Raw genomic sequence first — 19,065 nt, forward strand, 5'->3', positions numbered from 1 at the left:
TGAAGGTTATGCTTTTTCATAAGCTTTCCCATCTGATCAGTAATTCCTTTGATATATGGCAAAAACACTTTTCCTGTGGGAGACTGTTTTTCTTTGGTTGTTTGCTTCATCCTGGGTTTGATTGCTCTTCGGATTTCATTTCTGGAGTAGCCATTTGCCTGAAGTGCGTGGTTTAGATGATTAATTTCCTCATTTAGCAAGTGCGGCTCACATATCCGTCTTGCACGATCCACTAATGTTTTCATTATGCCTCTTTTCTGTCGGGGATGGTGATTGGAGTTTTTGTGTAGGTACCGATCAGTGTGAGTTGGTTTCCTGTAGACCTTGTGACCTAACTGAAAGTTTGCTTTGCGGATGACCCAGGTATCCAGGAATGGGAGTTTTCCCTCGATTTCTTTCTCCATGGTGAATTGTATGTTCAGGTGGATGTTGTTGAGATGATTCAAAAACCCCATCAATTCTTCCTCCCCATGGCTCCAAATGATAAATGTATCATCCACAAACCGGAACCATACACTAGGTTTGTGGGGTGCTGATTCTAGAGCTGTTTTTTCAAAATGTTCCATGTAGAAGTTTGCTATAACTGGGCTGAGTGGGCTCCCCATGGCCACCCCATCCATCTGTTCATAGAATTCGTTGTCCCATTGGAAGTAACTGGTTGTCAGGCAATGGTGGAATAAGGCTGTTACATCCTCTGGGAAAATCTGATTAATAAGTGCAATAGTGTCTTTTACTGGAACCTTGGTAAACAGGGATACAACATCAAAACTGACAAGTATGTCTTGTGGATTGCAGTTTCAGAGAACTGATTTTGTTGATGAAATCTGCTGAATCTTTGATGTAAGACGAGGTTTTCCCGATGTGGTCCTGCAGGAGATCTGCCAGATGTCTAGCTAATTCATATGTCGGTGAACCAATGGCACTCACAATGGGTCGGAGTGGGACTGAATCCTTATGTATTTTGGGGAGTCCATATAGTCTAGGTGGCTGTGCTTCAGTCTTGCATAGTTTTCTGTGCGTGTCGGGATGTAGTGAGGAATTCTTGATCAGCGCATTTGTTAGCCTGGTGATTTTGCATTTGTTAGCCTGGTGATCGGTACCTACACAAAAACTCCAATCACCATCCCCGACAGAAAAGAGGCATAATGAAAACATTAGTGGATCGTGCAAGACGGATATGTGATCCGCACTTGCTAAATGAGGAAATTAATCATCTAAACCACGCACTTCAGGCAAATGGCTACTCCAGAAATGAAATCCGAAGAGCAATCAAACCCAGGATGAAGCAAACAACCAAAGAAAAACAGTCTCCCACAGGAAAAGTGTTTTTGCCATATATCAAAGGAATTACTGATCAGATGGGAAAGCTTATGAAAAAGCATAACCTTCAAGCAGTATTCAGACCCACCCGAAAAATACAACAGATGCTACGATCAGCAAAAGACAGTAGAGACCCCCTAACCTCTGCAGGAGTATACCGTATACCCTGCAGCTGTGGACAAGTTTACATCGGGACCACAAAGCGTAGCATCCAGACAAGAATAAAAGAACATGAAAGACACTGCAGACTTGGACAACCTGCAAAATCAGCAGTGGCTGAACATAGCCTAACTCAAACAGGGCACAGTATCTTATTCCAGGACACCAAAATACTGGACAACACTTCCAACTACTTTGTCAGACTGCACAGGGAAGCCATTGAAATTCACAAGCATAAGCAAAACTTCAACAGGAAAGAAGAAACCTTAAGAATGAACAGAGCATGGTTGCCAGTTCTGAAAAACACCAGGCTAACAAAACATTCTATCCTTGACAATAGCCCTGCAGAGAAGATTAGCACATCAAGTACCAATCCATATGCAAAAGAACCTCCTCAGGATACAGTGAAGCCTCCCGCCATTAGCATTCCACACCCTGGGAAACTCTTACAGGATGACTCAGCTCAACCCCACCCCTCCTGAGTAGATACAAATGACCTACATCTTTTCCACACTGTGACACTGAGAGATCTCTGTCTTTTGGTGCTACACCTCTGAAGATGCCAGCCACAGCTGCTGGCGAAACGTCAGGAACTACAATGCCAAGACCACGGCAATACAGCCCGGAAAACCCACAACAACCATCGTTCTCCGGCCGTGAAAGCCTTCGACAATACTTAGATTGAACTCTTTCCTGTGGTGCAAAGCACGAGCTGGGCAGTCCCATAAACGAACCATATAGCAATTGGGCTACGGTCTTAGCCTTACAGAACTTGAGAGTAGCAGGAACAAAGGAAACCCCCTTGAGCTCGATGGAATGTTAGACCACAGCTTGATTTTGACTCCCCACATTGTAGTCCAGCTCTGGTTCTCACAGAACCACCACCCAGTGACCAGCAAGGCCGCAGCGCTCCACCCCAGCCCCTGCCCACGTCAAGGCATTTCACCAGGGGGATCCCCACTGGGCTAAGCTCAATACTCAGCACTGCAACGCAACTGGTGGATGCCCCAGGCTCTCCCCCTCACCTTGAGCCCCTGCAGCTCCTGCCAGGTGCCTGGGGAAATGCTGCTGATCCGCAGGCGGTTGTGGGCCAGGTGTAGCTCCTTGAGCATGGTGAGGTTGGCCAGCAGCTCCGGAGACAGGGAGTTGAGCTGGTTCTTCTGGAGGTTGAGGATCTGAAGGCTGGGGGGTAGCCCAGCAGGCAGGAGGGTGAGCTGGTTGCCAGAGATGTCTATGTTCTCCAGGCGCCTCAGCTTCCGGAAGGCCAGGCGGTGAATGCGGGCACTATAGAGCCGGTTGTAGCTGAGATTCAGCTCAGCCAGGGCATACGTGGCGGCAAAGTCGTCGGGCCCAATGTTCGTGATTTTGTTGTGCAACAGCATCAGTGACCGCACACGCCTCGGTAGACCAGGTGGCACACTTTCCAGCTGGTTGTTGTACAGGTGGAGGGTGTGCAGGGAGCGCAGGCGGGCAAAGGCATCCGGGTGCACCCCAGACGCAGTCAGCGTGTTGCTCTGCAGCAGGAGGTACTGCAGACCACGTGCACGGCTCAGACGCTCGGGTGGTAGCGTGCTCAGGCGGTTCCGTCCCAGGTGCAGGATAACAATATTTGGGGGCAGGCCGGAAGGCACCTCAGTCAGGTTGTTGTTGGAAAGATCCAGGTACTCCAGGCTCTTCAGCTTGCTGCAGAGAGACAAGAGCTGCATACAGGGACCCAGGAAAACACCCTCCCTGCCTGAGCTTTCTTGGCCAGTTAGTTCCCTAACCCCACAGCTGGCCACATAGACCCTACTAGAAGCCTCGCTCTTGGCTCCACCACTCATTCGCCCAAGGAGTTCCATCTTACCTGAAGGTGGAGAGGTCAAGGCCCTCATTAGTCAAGTTATTGTTCTGTAGGTAGAGCTCTCGGAGACGCCACTGCTTGCTCAAGGCCCCTTTAGGGATACGGGAGATGCGGTTGTTCTGTAAAGCAGAGCCTTGTGGTCAGGAAAAGACCCCCACTGTCTCCCCACATACACCAAGAAAGAGTAGCCAAGAGAGGAGGCTTCAATCTTGTCATCAGGCTGCCCAGCACATTCCTTACAGCGCGGCTCTGATGCAAGAATGAGAAAAGGGGACAGAAGCAGAAATGGGGGCAGAACAGAGCCATCTTGCTCAGCCTGGGATGCATGTGGCTGTGACCACACCACAGGCTCCGGAATATGATCTCCAGCATCAAATCGGGCAGCTCCCTTAGAACCCACCCCCTAAGCTGCTTAGGGGATGCAACTCATCCACCGAGACTCAAACGATGAGGTGCCTCCTGGGCATTAGGCTGCAGGTTGAGAAGTCATGCATCTGAATTACTAGAGTTAAGACTGCCTGAACATAATAGTCCAGGGAAGAAGGGCTCCGGCTGGCGTTTGCGTCAAGATGCTGTTTTGCTGTGAGCAGGAGTTGGCTTTCTATAAGGAATTATTCAAGTACAGAACCCCTCCTGCAGCTTGAATGGGTACAATCCAGAGATCCCTCCAGCAAAATTCCCCAATTATTCTGTCGGTTCCCTTTCCTACAAATATCTGGCCTTTAGTGCGACACCAAGCGACATCAGCGGGTGCTTTCAATGAAACATTTTGCACCAAAGAGGATTCGGCTGAGGGTTCACAGAACGCAGTTCCCGTTCTGCAATTCCTGCCTCTGTGCCTGCAGCCCACTTCTCATGACTCCGTGCATACGTACCTCCAAAAATGCCAGCCTCTGTCCATTCCCTTCTAAACTAACTGCCCTTCCCCAAAATGGAACATAACATTCCAGTATTCGCAGCAGGATAAGTCATACAATCCTAAAGCTCAATTACTTGGGAGTAAATTCCATGAAACTTGGTGGGAATTACTTCTGAGTAATTCCAAACACAAACCATAAGAATAGCCCAGCAGGAGCATCTTGTTTCACATAGCAGCCATCCGGTGGCCCTAAGGAGCCGAGTGGGGCATAGAGGCTGAGGCCTTCCCCTGAAGTTGCCTTCCAGCACTGGTATTCAGAAATTTACTGCCTCTGAATATGGAGGCTCCCTTTACACACCGCGGCTAGTAGCCAATGATGGACTTACATGAATCTTTCTAACCCTTTTCAAAGCCAAAACTACACATTGATCTGCAGAAGTACTTAACTGTAACAATATTTAGAGACTGCAAAATTGGGCAATTTGATTTTATCATACAGTTCCCAAAGCCTCTGCTTTAGGACGCCAGCCTTCCTGTTCCTTTCCCGCTAAAAGCAAGCGCCTTCCTTGCCAGCCTCTGGTGATCTGAGGCAAGTCTCTGAGCGGGGAACCCACTGCCAACCTGTAAATGCAGACGGACGATCGCCAGGGGCAAGTTCTGGGGCATGTAGGTGAGTAGGTTGCTGGAGAGGATGAGGGTGCTGATCGCGTCGGAGCCATTGAAGGCATCAAAGGGCAGGCCGACGTTGCTCAGCTGGTTGTTGTGCAGATAAACAGATCTGTAAAAAGCACGGGGGGGTGTGGAGAAGGGAAAGAGGAGCACAGAATCAGAGGATCATGAAGTCCTACTAGAGAGACCTTCAGGATTAGCCCTGCTGACCCCGCAAGAAAGCACATCACATACAGCATGGTGGCCAGCACAGTAGGGCACTTGTTATTCCACCCCATTTCACTCTTAGGCATATATCTAAGGGAGAAACTACCATTTTGCTTGTAGATCTGACTATTTTCTGCAATTATTTTCCTTGACCACTTATTTTTAACATCAAACAAAAGCAAGTGGCTTTGTGGTTGAACTGAGGGCTTAATGGGGGGCTTATTTAGGCTCCTTGATAGTAGAGTGCCCTCAAGTCATAGCTGACATATGGCATCCCCTGAAGAGGTTTCCGTGGCAAGAGACTGACAGTGGTGGTTTGCCATTGCCTGTCTCTGCAAGCCTGGTCTTCGTTGGAGGTCTCCCATCCAATTACTAACCAAGGCTGACCCTGCTTAGCTTCCAAGATCTGATGAGATCAGACTCACCTGGGCTATCTAGGTGAGGGAATTTAAGTTCCTTACATGCCAGTTATTTATCGGCTCAAGTTCTGTCCAAGGTTTAGGTCGCCAACTGCCTGAATGGCCTGTCTCTTTACGAGTGGCTTCATGAGATGTTATTTACATGGGAATGTTATATAACTTGGTGAGATTAAACTGCCCATTTCCACATACCCTTTCTAAGGCTTCTTTGCCCAGGAGAATGCATTGACTCCTCCACCCAGGAGACAATGGACAGTAGCTGGGGTCCATAGGGGTCGTTAAGGGGTCCATAGAATTTGATCCCTTGAACCAATCTTGAAACTTGAGCCATCTTTATTGGACAGACAGTCCTAAGTCCACTGCCATTTTGGTGTAATTTGATTCAAAAACTTCCTCCAGCTCCCCAGAAATTTCCCCCCATAGGGAATAATTGACCCAGTTAATTTTGGAATATCTCCCTGCCCCCGCCCCCCCCAAGAAAACCCAGGTCAAAATATAAAACCAGTATAAGAGTACCTGAATATCGGGAATACTTAGATTTATGGCCTTCCTCATACCCAGATCCCAAAAATACCAGTTTTTTTTAGTGCACATCCCTAGCTACAGTGGAGGGCAGACTTCTGCACATCCCTAGCTACAGTGGAGGGCAGACTTCTCTTGGCAATATCTCAAGATAACAAAGTAGGGCTGAGGAAAGGCCCTCTTCATTGGTGGTACTCTTAAGAGTCAATCAGAGAAGGTCCTCTGATGATGATCTCATGTGATGGGCTTGTTCAATCAATCAATCGGCATAAAGATGGGCTTGTTCATGCTGGACCTTCAGAAATGCAAGAGCACCTTGATGTTACAGGATGTCTGCTAATACCTGTAGGCTGAACACCCTATCTCAGCCTTACCTGAGGCCAGGTTTATGTCCAAAGGTGAGTTGGTAGATGCGTGTCAAGCAGTTGGCAGCCATGTCCACAATGCGCAAAGTGCTGGGAAGGAACTGCGGAGCCTCAGAAAGCTGCAAAGGAAAGTCAAAGTTGCCCCAGGTTCCCATATCTGAATACGTGAAGCTGCCTTATGCTGAATCAGACCATCGGTCCCTCAAGGTCAGTCTTGTCTACTCAGACTGGCAGCAGCTCTCCAGGGTCTCAGGTGGAGGTCTTTCACCTATTATCAGGTTCTTTTAATTGAAGATGCCAAGGATTGAATCTGTGATCCCTGATATGGTAGAGAGTGCCCTCAAGTCATCGGTGACTTATGGTGATCCCTGGTGGGGTTTTCATGGCAAGAGACTAACAGAGGTGGTTTGCCATTGCCTGCCTCTGCAGCCCTGGTCTTTATTGGAGGTCTCCCATCCCATTACTAACCAAGGCCAACCTGTCTTAGCTTCTGAGATCTGATGAGATCAGGCTCGCCTGGGCTATCCAGGTCAGGGCAATTCCTCATATATGTGCGTGCTTATTCTTTTTCTTGTAAGAATTCAAAATCTGTCTATGGAGCTAATTTCTTATTTCTAAATTTTGGGGAAGAGAAATTAGCTCTATTAACTTACAGATAATTAATATTTAATATAATTAATATTAATTATAATATTAATACTGAACAGTATTAAATTAACCTTCTCATACAGTAGGAAGGACTGAATTAAACTATAGAAGGAATGGAATAATTGGAGGGATTGATTATTATTATTTATTAAGACTTTAGATACAGCTCAGAATTGCTTGTCGGAGATGTCAAGAATGATTTGTATTCTGTTGTAATTTGTACTGCTTTCTATTGCTGCCATCTTCACATTGCTGTCAGAAACTGAGATTTTAGGTTTCCGGTCCGACAGCATCGTGGTGAAGCAGCTGAACCTTGGAGCTCCTCTCGTCCGGGGGATTTTTGCATCCCAAACGGACACCTGGTGGGTGCCAGATAGCTGGGGATTAACCCTCTGTGGTTGCTCTTGTCAGTAGCAGCTGACAGAGCAGATCTGAGGATGCTCCTAGAGCCAGGACGAGTGCGGAGGCTTTAATGGCCGACAAGCTAGGAACACTGGAACTAAGTAGTGGAGCTTTTATCTTCTTGCTGCTTCCTGTCTGAGACGTGATTTACAACTCCATCTGAACTGTGAGTTTAATGGCCAAGAACTGCCAAAAGGGCCTTTTAACACCGTTACTTGGGAAAGAGTTAAGAAAGGGGAAAGGGAGGAGTGGCATTCCCCCCCTTTTCTTTTTTGGAGCGGCTTTCGATTGCTTAGACACATACTGCCTTGTTTTCTTTATTGTGGCCCCTCTCTTGGATGGATTTATCTCTACTTGGAGAAAGAAGGAAGAAGGAAGATCTAGTTAGATGACTATAAACTGTGTTTTTCCTTTTTCCTTGTTCTTCCCTTTGCTTTGCTAGTTTGGATTTTTTTTAAAAAAAATTCTAACTAAACTTACAGCTGGAAATTGGAGAACTGTGAAGTCCTTTCTAATGGGATATGTTAGAACCTGAATCGTTACTATACTACTAGACTCTGAGAGGATCCTATTTCTTTTTTGGCTCTGCTTTTTCCATTCCTTTTGCTGGATTAGAGGAGGACTCGAGCATTGGAGCTGTATGAAGATGAAGATTAGTGCCTGAGATAAAACCATGGGAAATTCTGGTGCTATTCTGCTACTGAGAGGAAAACAGCAAGAGGACTACAGTTTGTGATCCTATACTTCCATCTGCTGATCAATTTATAAATTGGTAGCAGTGCTATTGCTAAACTGCTTTATGAGTAGAATTGTGATGAATGGGAATAGTACATGTCTATAAGGGGAAAGAAATGTTGGTTTTTGAATGTATATACTGAATAATGTATAGTCAGCGGGAATAATTGAAAGGGTGGTTAAACAAGAATTAAGAGATTAAGGTAAAGAAAGATATACTCATGGAAAATAACTGTTTGAAGATATAAGGTGTTGTTCTTCAGGGAAATAATGAGTAAGCAAGAGAAAAAAATTAGGTTCCACTCTCCCAGGTCTCCCAGACAAAATTAATTCTACACTAAATCAAGTAGTAGAACAAATGAAGAGCTTAAATACAGAAGTGGCAGAACTTAAAGGGAATATTGAATGACTTCCAGACACAACTGATGGCAAACAAGCGTATAACCCAAGATATGGCAGACCAAATTCAACAAATAGATACAAAATGTGAGGAAGTCTGGCAGAAAACAGAATAAGTGGCCTATAAACAAGGTATTACTTGGAATTCCTTAATGGGACTAGAAATGGAAAGAGCTGCACTTATTATAAGATGTCAAAATGTAACAGAATATAAGGATGAAGATTTGAGGACAGAATTCACAGAAGCTCTTGCTGAATTTTTGGAAGAGGAACCAGTGGCGATGGCCAAAGAAATTGATTTAATATACAGAGTTAACTCACTGTACGCAAAGAAGAATAAGGTGCCAAGAGAAGTTCACATTAAATTTTCAAGACGCATAACTGGAGATCGTATTCTGAGAATGCTTCGTGACAAACCACTCAAGATTCGAGGTAAAGAGATAAGATTTCTAAAAGAAACTCCATGGAAAATAAGACAGAAGAGAAAGGAGTATACACCTTTAATAATTAAAAGAAGATGCAATTGCTTTCCGATGGTTAACCCCTGAAGGAGTTATTTTCCAGTTTGAAGGACAGATTTAAGATTGACTCAATGTACAAGATGGAGAACTTTATGGAAACATACGGAAGTAAACAGGAGCAAACAGACAGTAAGAAAAAGAGATAAAAGAAGGAAGAAGGTGCAGAGAAAGATGAAGGAACCTCGACATAGGACTACTCAACAGCATCAGAAGAAGAGGCAGGACCATCAAAGAGCAAAACTCCAAGTCACAAATTGCAACTGATGAGAGTGACAAGAAGAAATAAGATAGTAACAAAGAAAAAATATAAAGGAAGGGAAACCTATAAAAAATTTTTCAACCAACATTAATGGACTAAACTTAACAGAAAAAAGAAAGAAAATTCTAAAGCAATTAAAAATTTTGAACGCAGATGTTACCTGCCTGCAAGAAACCCATATCAGAAAGACCAGCATTACCTACAATGTAAAAAAACTTTGAGATACCTTTTTTTACTGCTGATTTGACTAAGAAAAGAGGTATAGTAGCATATGTTTAAAAAGAACTGAAACCAACTTTGATATATTCGGCGGAAGATGGCAGACTACTACTGGTTGAAATCTTTATTGGGGAGAAGAAGACCTTATTGGCAATGATATATGCGCCAAATTACCACCAGGAAAAATTCTACTACAACTTGAATGAAACCTTGGCAAGGTTTGACTATATGGATATATGCTTAATTGGGGACTTCAATGCGGTATTTGACCAAGACTTAGATAGGAAGACAACAAAGAAATCTAAGAACTCCAAAGGGCTTCTCCCAGGATCCTTTCTTAGACTGGCAGAAGAATATAAATTGATTGACGTATGGAGAGCAAGGAACCCAACAGGAAGACAGAATGTCATAAGTCCTGGTCCAGAATCAACATGTGTTGGATCTCCACAGGTTTAGTACAAGAAATTAGAGATGTGGATATACTTCCCAGAACGTATGCAGATCACAATCCCTTACTACTGAAAATAGCAGAAACAACAAGGAAATTTAGATGGGAGCTGACTACACAACTACTGAAGAATAAAAAAATTTTAAATGATGTTAGAGGAAATGAAACATTATTTCCAGCAAAATATAAATCCTGAAATGCACATGAATATCATCTGGGTCGCAAGTAAAGCATATTTTAGAGGATTGGACATAAGATATGCAGCAAAACAAAAAAGGGAGAAGCAACAATGATATAAGGAGATAATGGGAAACCTGGAAAAAAAGGGAAAAGATTTTTAAAAGATCCCTTGAATGTAAATCTAAAAAGTAATATTAAGGCTTTACAGAATCAAATTAATTTACTACTGACTGAAGAGATTTCACAAAATTTTAAGTTTGCCAAGCAAAATTATTTTGAACATGCAAATAAATCAGGGAGATGGCTAGCCTATAAGCTTAGAAAAGAAAAAGAAAAGAGATATGAATATATCATACTGTTCGTATGATGAGACAAAGAAAGAAAAGACACGGAAAGATGAAATGAAAAAAGTGGTGGAGAATTTTTATAAACAACTATACAGAAAAGAGATTTCAGTAGAAACTCAAAATCGATTATCTACAAAATCAAGAACTACCTAAATTATCAGAAGAGAACAGAAAATGGTTGAATTATCCATTTACAGTGATGAAAATAGCAGAGGCAATACAGAAACAAAACAATGGAAAAACTCCTGGCCCAGATGGACTTCCAGCAGAATACTATAAAGCTCTAGAAGATGTTATTACTGTACCATACAAAAAGATGATTGCCACAGTACTAGAAGAAACATCCATACCTGAATCATGGACAGAGGCAACAATTTCTTTAATACATAAAGAAGGAACAGATGTGAAGGAGATCAAGAACTATAGACCCATCTCCCTGCTTAACGGTGACTATAAAATATTTGCTACAATATTAGCTACAAGATTAAAAAAATACTACCTGATATAATACATCCAGATCAGACACATTTCCTTCCCAAAAGACAATTGAGAAATAATATTAGAATTGCTTTAAATCTATTGGTGTATTATGAGGCCCACCCTGAAAAACAGATGGCGATGATATTCTTAGATGCTGAAAAAGCCTTTGATAATGTTAATTGGCAATTTTTTATTGAGCAGATGAAAGAAATGGACTTTGGAACAGAATTTATAAAAGCTATTGAAGCTATACATAAGAAACAGAAAGCAAAAATAAATTTTAATTACAATCTGACAGAGCCGATATTGATAGAAAAAGGGACAAGACAAGGCTGCCCACTCTCACCATTAATATTTATTCTGATGCAGGAATTATTGGCAAGAACTATAAGAAAAGATCCCATAATAAAAGGAGCATCTGTTAGAGGGCATAGATATAAATTACAAGCATTTGCAGATAACCTGCTATTTATACTAGAGGAAGGAGTGGAAGGGCTGCTCATTAAATTTGCTGATGATACCAAATTGGGAGGAGTAGCAAACACCCAAGAAGACAGAATTAAAATTCAACAAGACCTGAATACTCTGGAGAAGTGGGCAGCTGTGAATAGGATACAATTCAACAAAGACAAGTGCACAGTATTACATCTGGGCCACAAAAATGGGAAGCACAAAGACTGGATGGGGGAGGGGATACACTTCTGGGCAGTAGTATATGTGAAAGGGATCTTGGGGTAAGAGTGGACTATAAACTAAATATGAGCAGTCAGTGTGATGCAGTGGCAAAAAAGGCTAATTCAGTCTTGGGTTTTATCAAAGGGGCCATAGCGTCAAAATCGCAGGAGGTCATAGGCCCTCTCTATACTGCCTTGGTCAGGCCACACCTGGAGTATTGTGTGCAGTTCTGGAGGCCTCACTTCAAAAAGGATGTGGACAAAATCGAGAGGGTGCAGAGGAGAGCGACGAGGATGATCAGGGGTCTGGAGACTGAGCCCTACGAGGAAGGGCTGAGGGCCTTGGGAATGTTTAGTTTGGAGAAGAGGAGGTTGAGGGGGGACATGATTGCTCTCTTTAAATATTTGAAAGGCTGTCATTTGGAGGAGGGCAAGGAGCTGTTCCATTTGGCAGCAGAGGGTAGGACCCGAAGCAATGGGCTTAAATTACATGCACAAAGGTACCGGCTGGATATTAGGAACAACTTTTTCACGGTCAGAGTAGTTCAAAAGTGGAATCAGCTGCCTAGGGAGGTGGTGAGCTCCCCCTCACTGGCAGTTTTCAAGAAGAGGCTGGATGAATACTTGTCAGAGATGCTTTAGGCTGATCCTGCACCAGGCAGAGGGTTGGACTAGATGGTCTGTATGGCCCCTTCCAACTCTATGATTCTATGATAACCACTGGAATCAATAGAACCATTAATGAAGCATATAAAGGAATATGGGCGGATGGCAGGAATGAAGGTTAACTACCAAAACCAAAAGTGATAACTAAAAATATGACTACACAGCAAAAGAGGGAGTTAACTGGACTGACAGGATTCCAATTAAAAAAGAAAGAAAAATATCTTGGAATACAGTTGACTTCTAAATGTAGCTCGCTAATTAAAGACAACTATATGAAACTCCTGCAAGAAATAAAAAGAGATTTGGAGAGATGGAAAGGATTACAACTCTCGCTGATGGGAAGGATTGCAACTATTAAAATGAATATATTGCCACGTATAATATTTTTTTATCAAACCATCCCTATAAGTATTAATAAGCCATTTTTTGAGGAACTAAACAAAATTATATCCAAATTTATTTGGCAAGGAAAGAAACCAAGAATCAAATTGAAAACGCTGCAAGGTTTGAAAGAGAATGCCTTTGCTTTACCCAACTGGAAAACTTATTACCAAGTGTGTTGTCTAGTGTGGATGAGAGATTGGATCCTACTGGAAAATCGAAGACTCTTAGCCTTTGAAGGACATGACCTACAGCTAGGATGGCATGCATTTATGTGGTACAGAAAAACAACTGAACATAAATATTTCAAAAATCACTTGATAAGAAAATCTCTTATAACAATATGGGAAGGAGTTGTACCACAAATATATTCGAAAATTCCACAATGGGTCTCCCCATTAGAAGCATTTACACAACCAAATGTATTTCTCCCAGACAAGATTATCAGATATAAAGAACTTTTGGATGATAAAGGAGTGTTAAAAACAAAGGAGGAAATAAAGAATCAAGGCATTAATTTAGACTGGTGGGCAAGAGCACAGATTGAATCTAGATACAATAAAGATTTAAAAAATGGGAGGCTTTTATTTAGAACAAAAAGACTTTGAAAAACTGTTATGACTCAGATGATAAATTAAGAAAATGTACTTATTTTTAATGCAAAGAAAGATGCATGAGGGGGTGGAAAAATGTAAAATTTTATGGGCACAGAACTTAGGATATAATATTGACTCGGTACAATGGAACAAGATATGGAAAATGAGTATTAAAATAACTAAGTCTGTCACACTAAAAGAGAATTTATATATGATGTTTTACAGATGGTATCTAACATCAGATAGACTAGCTAAAATGTATAAAAACACGTCAAATAAGTGTTGGAAGTGTGGGAAACATACAGGGAAACGTTTTCATATGTGGTGGTCCCGCAAGTAGGTGCATAGATTTTGGATAATGGTGCACACATTATTGCAAACTATCTTACAGATCTCAATTCCCCTCAAACCAGAGACATTCTTGCTAAACTGTATGCCAGATATGAACAAAGAACAGAAGCACTTCACAATTCATGTAGTAACAATGGCCAGAATTTTATTAGCATTTTATTGGAAACGTCCATTTCCGCAGTGTCCATTATCTTCACTACTAATTCCTCTTGCTGAGGTATTATTTGACAAGTTAACTTCAGTAATGAAAGGACAAATGGAGGAAGACTTCTTTGTGCCATGGACTCCCTTCTACAAACTGATTAAAGATAAATATAGAGACTAAAATGTAGCAAGGCAATATGGTATGAAATATCAAAAATCACAGTCATTAGGATGGCAGAGTGCTTGCAGAGTATTAGGATAAAGATGGCAGAGTATTAGGATAAAGTATGAGATGTGGAGAACTAGAATGTTGATATAAGCAAGCCTAATGAAATCTTTGTGTAATTTTTTTTCTCTCTTCTTGCTTTCCTCTCTCACTTTTCCCCCTCTTTTTTCTTACTTTCTATCTGTATGGAAAATCAGTAAAATATTTATTTTAACAAAAAGGAAAAAAAGCTGAGGTTTTAAATGTGGGGCCCCTAGAGGCATGAGCAGTGAATGCTAATGCATCACTGATAGCCTTAAACAAGAGAATCCCTTCATACAGGTTAATTATGCCCCAGCAAGGGGTGAGGTGGCCCTTTACTTTCTGGGAAAGATCCAGCAGGGCCATTGGCACCTAGGAGTAAATTGCGCTACCAGCACCACAGGGGTGTTGTGGCTCAGCTTGCTCTTGGTCTAACATCTCAGCCCATGCCTGGACATCCATTAAGAGTGTGCCCCATCACTTGATAAATGTAGCACACACTGGTCAGTGCCGGTGCCTGCATACCTGTGGTGGGCAGTACCAGGCCCAGGGCTTCTGGTGGGTCCACTGCCAGTGACCTCCCCTGCTGTCAACATGCCCTTCTCCCACCTGCTTGCTTGCAAGCACTCTGCCATCCATGCTCCCAGCCATATGCACTGCCCAGCATTGTCAAGTGGGTGGTGCAGGCATCTGAGAGCCAAGCTACAAGTGATGCCTGACACAGGTTGGACACTTGTCAGCTTCCCTCAAGTTTTGATGGGAAATGTAGGCGTCCTGGTCTCACAGCTTGGCTCTCCATTTAATTACAGTTTACAGAACGCCCCCCCACACACACACACATAGCGGAGGGGAAGGGGGGCGCCCAGCAACAGCCCGACGCCTGCACTCCCCTCCCGACCGCCGCTCTGTAAACTTCTATAAGCTGCAAGACCAGGATGCCTACATTTCCCATCAAAACTTGAGGGACGCTGACAAGTGTCCAACCTGTGTCAGGCGTAGCTTGGCTCTGTGAGTGCAGATGGTCAAAAGGCTCATGAGGAAGTGAGGGGCGGATGTGCATGCAGGTGGGTCAGCAGGTGGCAAAGGAGGCATGAGAGGTGGGCTGGTGGCAGGACCCTCCTAAATCTGGATCCAGCCCTGCTGCTTAAGTCAAGCCTGCCTAACACAGCCCAGACTTGAGCCCCACTTCTCAGCACAAGCATGGAGATGACTAGCTTGGAACTCTCTGTGGGGGGAAGAGGCTGGCTTTATAGACATACTCCTCACTGGCACATGCGCCAAAGTCCCACTCTTTGATTGTTCTGCTTACGCCAACAGGTACACCATCCCCTGTCATTCTGAATGATGTTTCAGCATTTCTTCAACTCTGTATTGGATTCCTGCTGGTTTTTAAATCTTTGCAGATTTGCATGTATATACCCTATTACATGTTTATTGAAACATCTTGGAAACGGATTGTACAAACTCACACTCTGAGTCTCAGCAAGAAAGGTGGCCTATAAATAAATAACAGCAGCTGAAGGCAATGCTGGTTCCAGGTGGGTAGCTCTGTTGGTCTGTAGCAGAAGAGCAAGATGCAGGCCCAGTGGCACCTTAGAGGCCAACTAGATTTCCAAAGTATGAACTCTGAGAGTCGAAGCTCCCTTGGTCAGGGAATGAGAATCCTCTACAGGTTTAAGCAAGGGCTGAACTTGTGGGGAATGGCAGCCTTCCTGCTGCTGTATGAACCCAGCCGGGGAATCCATGCAAAGCAGGACCCCGCCCCCGAGAGAGCAGGAGAGGACAACTGCAGTTGAAGCCTCTCTTTATGAGAAGATTAAGCACCATCATGGGGGGTGGGGCTTGGAAGGCCAAAGCAGGAGCCAGCCCCAACCCTAAACACACTCACCTGATTATTAGCCAGGTAGATATACTGTAGCGCCTGCAAGGACTCAAAAGCTTCATCTGGGAGACCTTTAAAACAGGACACACTAGAATAGATTCTGCCATCTTCTGGACATGCAGCAGGGGTCACTGGGGGTGTGGAGCGGAGGTAGTTGTGAATGTCCCACATTGTGCAGGGGTTGGACTAGATGACCCTGGGGTACCTTCCAACCCCATGATTCTATGAATAAGGCAGTTGGGAGTCTTGCTGAGCCTCAGCCTATTTTGCCTGCCCCAAGCAAGGCACACCATAAAGGTCAAGAACTGCCTCTGCCCATTAGGGATCATGCCCACGAAGCAGCCAGGATTCTTTGATAGACTCCTGCTGAGCCATGCGTTTGGTTTTGAGTTGCATCGCTAGTTTAACAACCCCTTTCACCTCTGGCACAATCATTCTGGCCAAATTGCAGTGAAAGTCCCAAACCTGCACCTGTGGCTGAAGGCAACTCTGCAGTTTTCTAAATGGGCGCTAGAATTTTGGGCCCAATTGGAAATGGTGACACTTGCGGGAGCCCCTTGCAATGCTGCCCCCCTTGGAACACCAGGGCATCCCCTTCTCCCCGGGTTCGCAGCTCACCCTCCGAGGTAATGTGGTTGTTGTGAAGATTGAGGGTCCTCAGGTGAGCCAGTCGGGATAGCTCATTGTAAGGCAATTCGTAAAGCCGATTATTCTGTGGAAGGAAAACCAATGGGGGCGGGGGTCAGAGAAGGAGCTTCCAGGGGCTGGATTCAGACATCACATTAACCGGGGTTTGGTCAAAATGGATTTTATAAACCAGGGTGTTATTGGGACTTACTTAAAGAAATATTTCTTTAAGTTAGACATTTGAGAGCCTATATTCCTTTTCCAATTCTGACAAACTAGAATTTATGCTGTCAGACGTAGATTCCCTTGTTTCCAACAAGATGGCACTTTTTGCTTCAGCTGCTAGGAAAATTAGAGAAAATGTGTTTCTTAAGACAACTGCCAGATGAAATGTAATCTTCAAGTCTGAATGTGAATGTCTAGAGATGGATGTAATTTCAGACGTTTTAAAATTCTTGAGCTGTAAATGCTTTTAACTTGCAAAGGCCTATGGCCTCATACAATGAATGCTTCTGTCTGTCTGTCACAGTGATTCAAATGGGGAATTTGCTGCCGGAAGATGTAGTGGTGGCCATAAACACAGTCAGCTTTAAAAGGGGATTAGACAGGTTCATGGAGGAGAGATCCCTCTGAGGCTGTTAGCCATGGTGACTAAAGGGAACCTCCACATTCAGGGACAGTCAACCTTTCAAACCCAGTGTCTTAGCCTCTGCTCTGTTGTGGCCCCTTCCAGGGGAAATGGTGTGAGGCAGGGTGCTGGACTAGAGGGATTACTGGTCTGATCCGGCAGGGCTCTTTTATGACTTCGGAACACTGCCGTGAAATCCACTTCCGTGACCTTCGTAGGGCAGCCTGCAATTTTTTACAGCTACTATTTCACACCACAGGGGGCTGGCATGCGTAGTCTGGCGGTGCACCACCAACCTTTCTGCCACACTGTAACTCAAGTGTGTAAAATTTTCTGCTGCCATGTGGCTTCCTTAGGAGGAGCTCTGCCTGCAGCCTCGAAGTTCAAGACGGGGCTTGGATGCTGTGCGAGGGAACGAGCATAGAGGGAGCAATTCCAGAGAACTGCTCTTGGGCTCCAGTTTGATTGGGGAAAGCCAGTGAACTCGGTCTGCTTGCAACTGCAGCCAAGAAGGCAGCAGCCCCAGGGTGGGTGGGGCCTGCAGGGTGATTCCAGGGCTTTGCCACGCCGCTCTTGACTCTCCACCCCCAACTCAAGTCAGGCTCAGCAGCCACCCCCCTCCTGCTGGGCTTTCATCACCTGCAGCGAGAGATGCTGGATGCTCTTGGAGAGATTGCTGGGGAAGACATGCAGGTCGAGGCCACCACAGTCCACTGTCTCATCTACCGGGCAGGTGCAGTTGGCTGGGCAGCCAGGCACACTCCAGGCCGGGGTGCCCGCTGGGAGCTGCGGCATCAGCAGTGGCAGGTCGTCGTCCTCCTGGCTCTCGAGCGGGAAGCCACCTGGGAAGCTCAGCAGCAGCAGCAGCAGCAGGAGAAGGCAGCTACTGCACGGCTGATGAGGGCACAGGCCAAGGGGGTTAGTCAATGGGGGCTCTATGCACCAAAATCCCAGGGTTTTCTCTCAATGCTTCCCCTGTCTAATTTGCTGGGCAAGGCAGGAAGCCCCCTCCCCTCCTCTGCCCCAGCCTCATTCTTCAGGAAACACACAACCTCTTCTTACGAGTCCTGAGACGTCTCATTGATTGCGGGGGGACTCCAAGGCACAAGGAGGGGCTTGTCTCTTCCAGGGGATGTTAAGCAAATGAGGATGTTGAACAGGGAAGTTATGGAAGCAATACAGGGCAGGGAGGGCATAAAACGCTGTGTGTATGCAAATTTTTGTGCAAAATTCTGTGGATGTTAGACGTGTCCGCAGGCTGGCGAGGGGCTGCTAACACAAGCTGTGCGTTTGCTCCCAAGCCCATTGTCTTTATTGGCCTGGCATGAGAATGAAAGCATTTTGAGAGTCCCGTAAGGGTACATTTCAGAAAGAAATTAAAAACCAAAAGGGGCCAACCAAGAGGCAGGATGTGGTGTCTTGCATATGTGGAAGAGAATGCTGAGAGACAAGGAGGTATTCAACAGCCCGCTTCTGCCTTGACATGTCTGGACCTTTTGTGCCCTTCCCCCTCCATTCTGGCATCTCCCATTCAGGACCAGGCCAGAATATGTTGGTGCCTACAGTGGGAAATCTAAATAGCACTCTTTCCCCTTCATTCACACAAGAGAGAAGCCATGTGGGCATTCTCCTTTGCGAGCCACGGTGAGCTTTCGAGCTGCTTCTGTTAACATCAGTGAACATCCTGGTGGGTTATTTTTGCCCTGCGGCCCACGTCTCCCTGCCTCTCGTTCTGCCTCCTTGAACAGGGCCTAAAATCAGTCTGCAGCAGCCACACAGCAGAGCCCTTAGTGACGGAAGGGAGAGTGGAGGTCAAAATCCGCTCAGCCTCAGAGTTCGCTGGGGCCAGTCACCTCTCTCCACCCAAC

At 44.7% G+C, this 19,065-nt stretch overlaps 1 protein-coding gene across 3 annotated transcripts in view; it reads right to left on the reverse strand.

Annotated features, from left to right (window-relative positions):
* PODNL1 (podocan like 1) overlaps positions 1-19,065 on the reverse strand; it is a 35,661-nt gene that overhangs the window by 13,444 nt on the left and 3,152 nt on the right. For 2 of the 3 annotated variants that reach the window (XM_055003142.1, XM_055003140.1), the window contains exons 2-8: positions 17,837-18,091; positions 16,561-16,654; positions 15,949-16,073; positions 6,373-6,482; positions 4,803-4,959; positions 3,326-3,441; positions 2,505-3,162 (exon numbers count right to left, since the gene is read on the reverse strand). In XM_055003142.1, the coding sequence (XP_054859117.1) occupies positions 2,505-3,162; positions 3,326-3,441; positions 4,803-4,959; positions 6,373-6,482; positions 15,949-16,073; positions 16,561-16,654; positions 17,837-18,091 (1,515 nt within the window). The remainder of the gene's footprint in view (positions 1-2,504; positions 3,163-3,325; positions 3,442-4,802; positions 4,960-6,372; positions 6,483-15,948; positions 16,074-16,560; positions 16,655-17,836; positions 18,092-19,065) is intronic. The other variant, XM_055003141.1, reaches the window with a different exon arrangement.

Source organism: Eublepharis macularius, chromosome 19 (genome assembly GCF_028583425.1).
Source record: "Eublepharis macularius isolate TG4126 chromosome 19, MPM_Emac_v1.0, whole genome shotgun sequence".
NCBI classification, from domain to species: domain Eukaryota; kingdom Metazoa; phylum Chordata; class Lepidosauria; order Squamata; family Eublepharidae; genus Eublepharis; species Eublepharis macularius.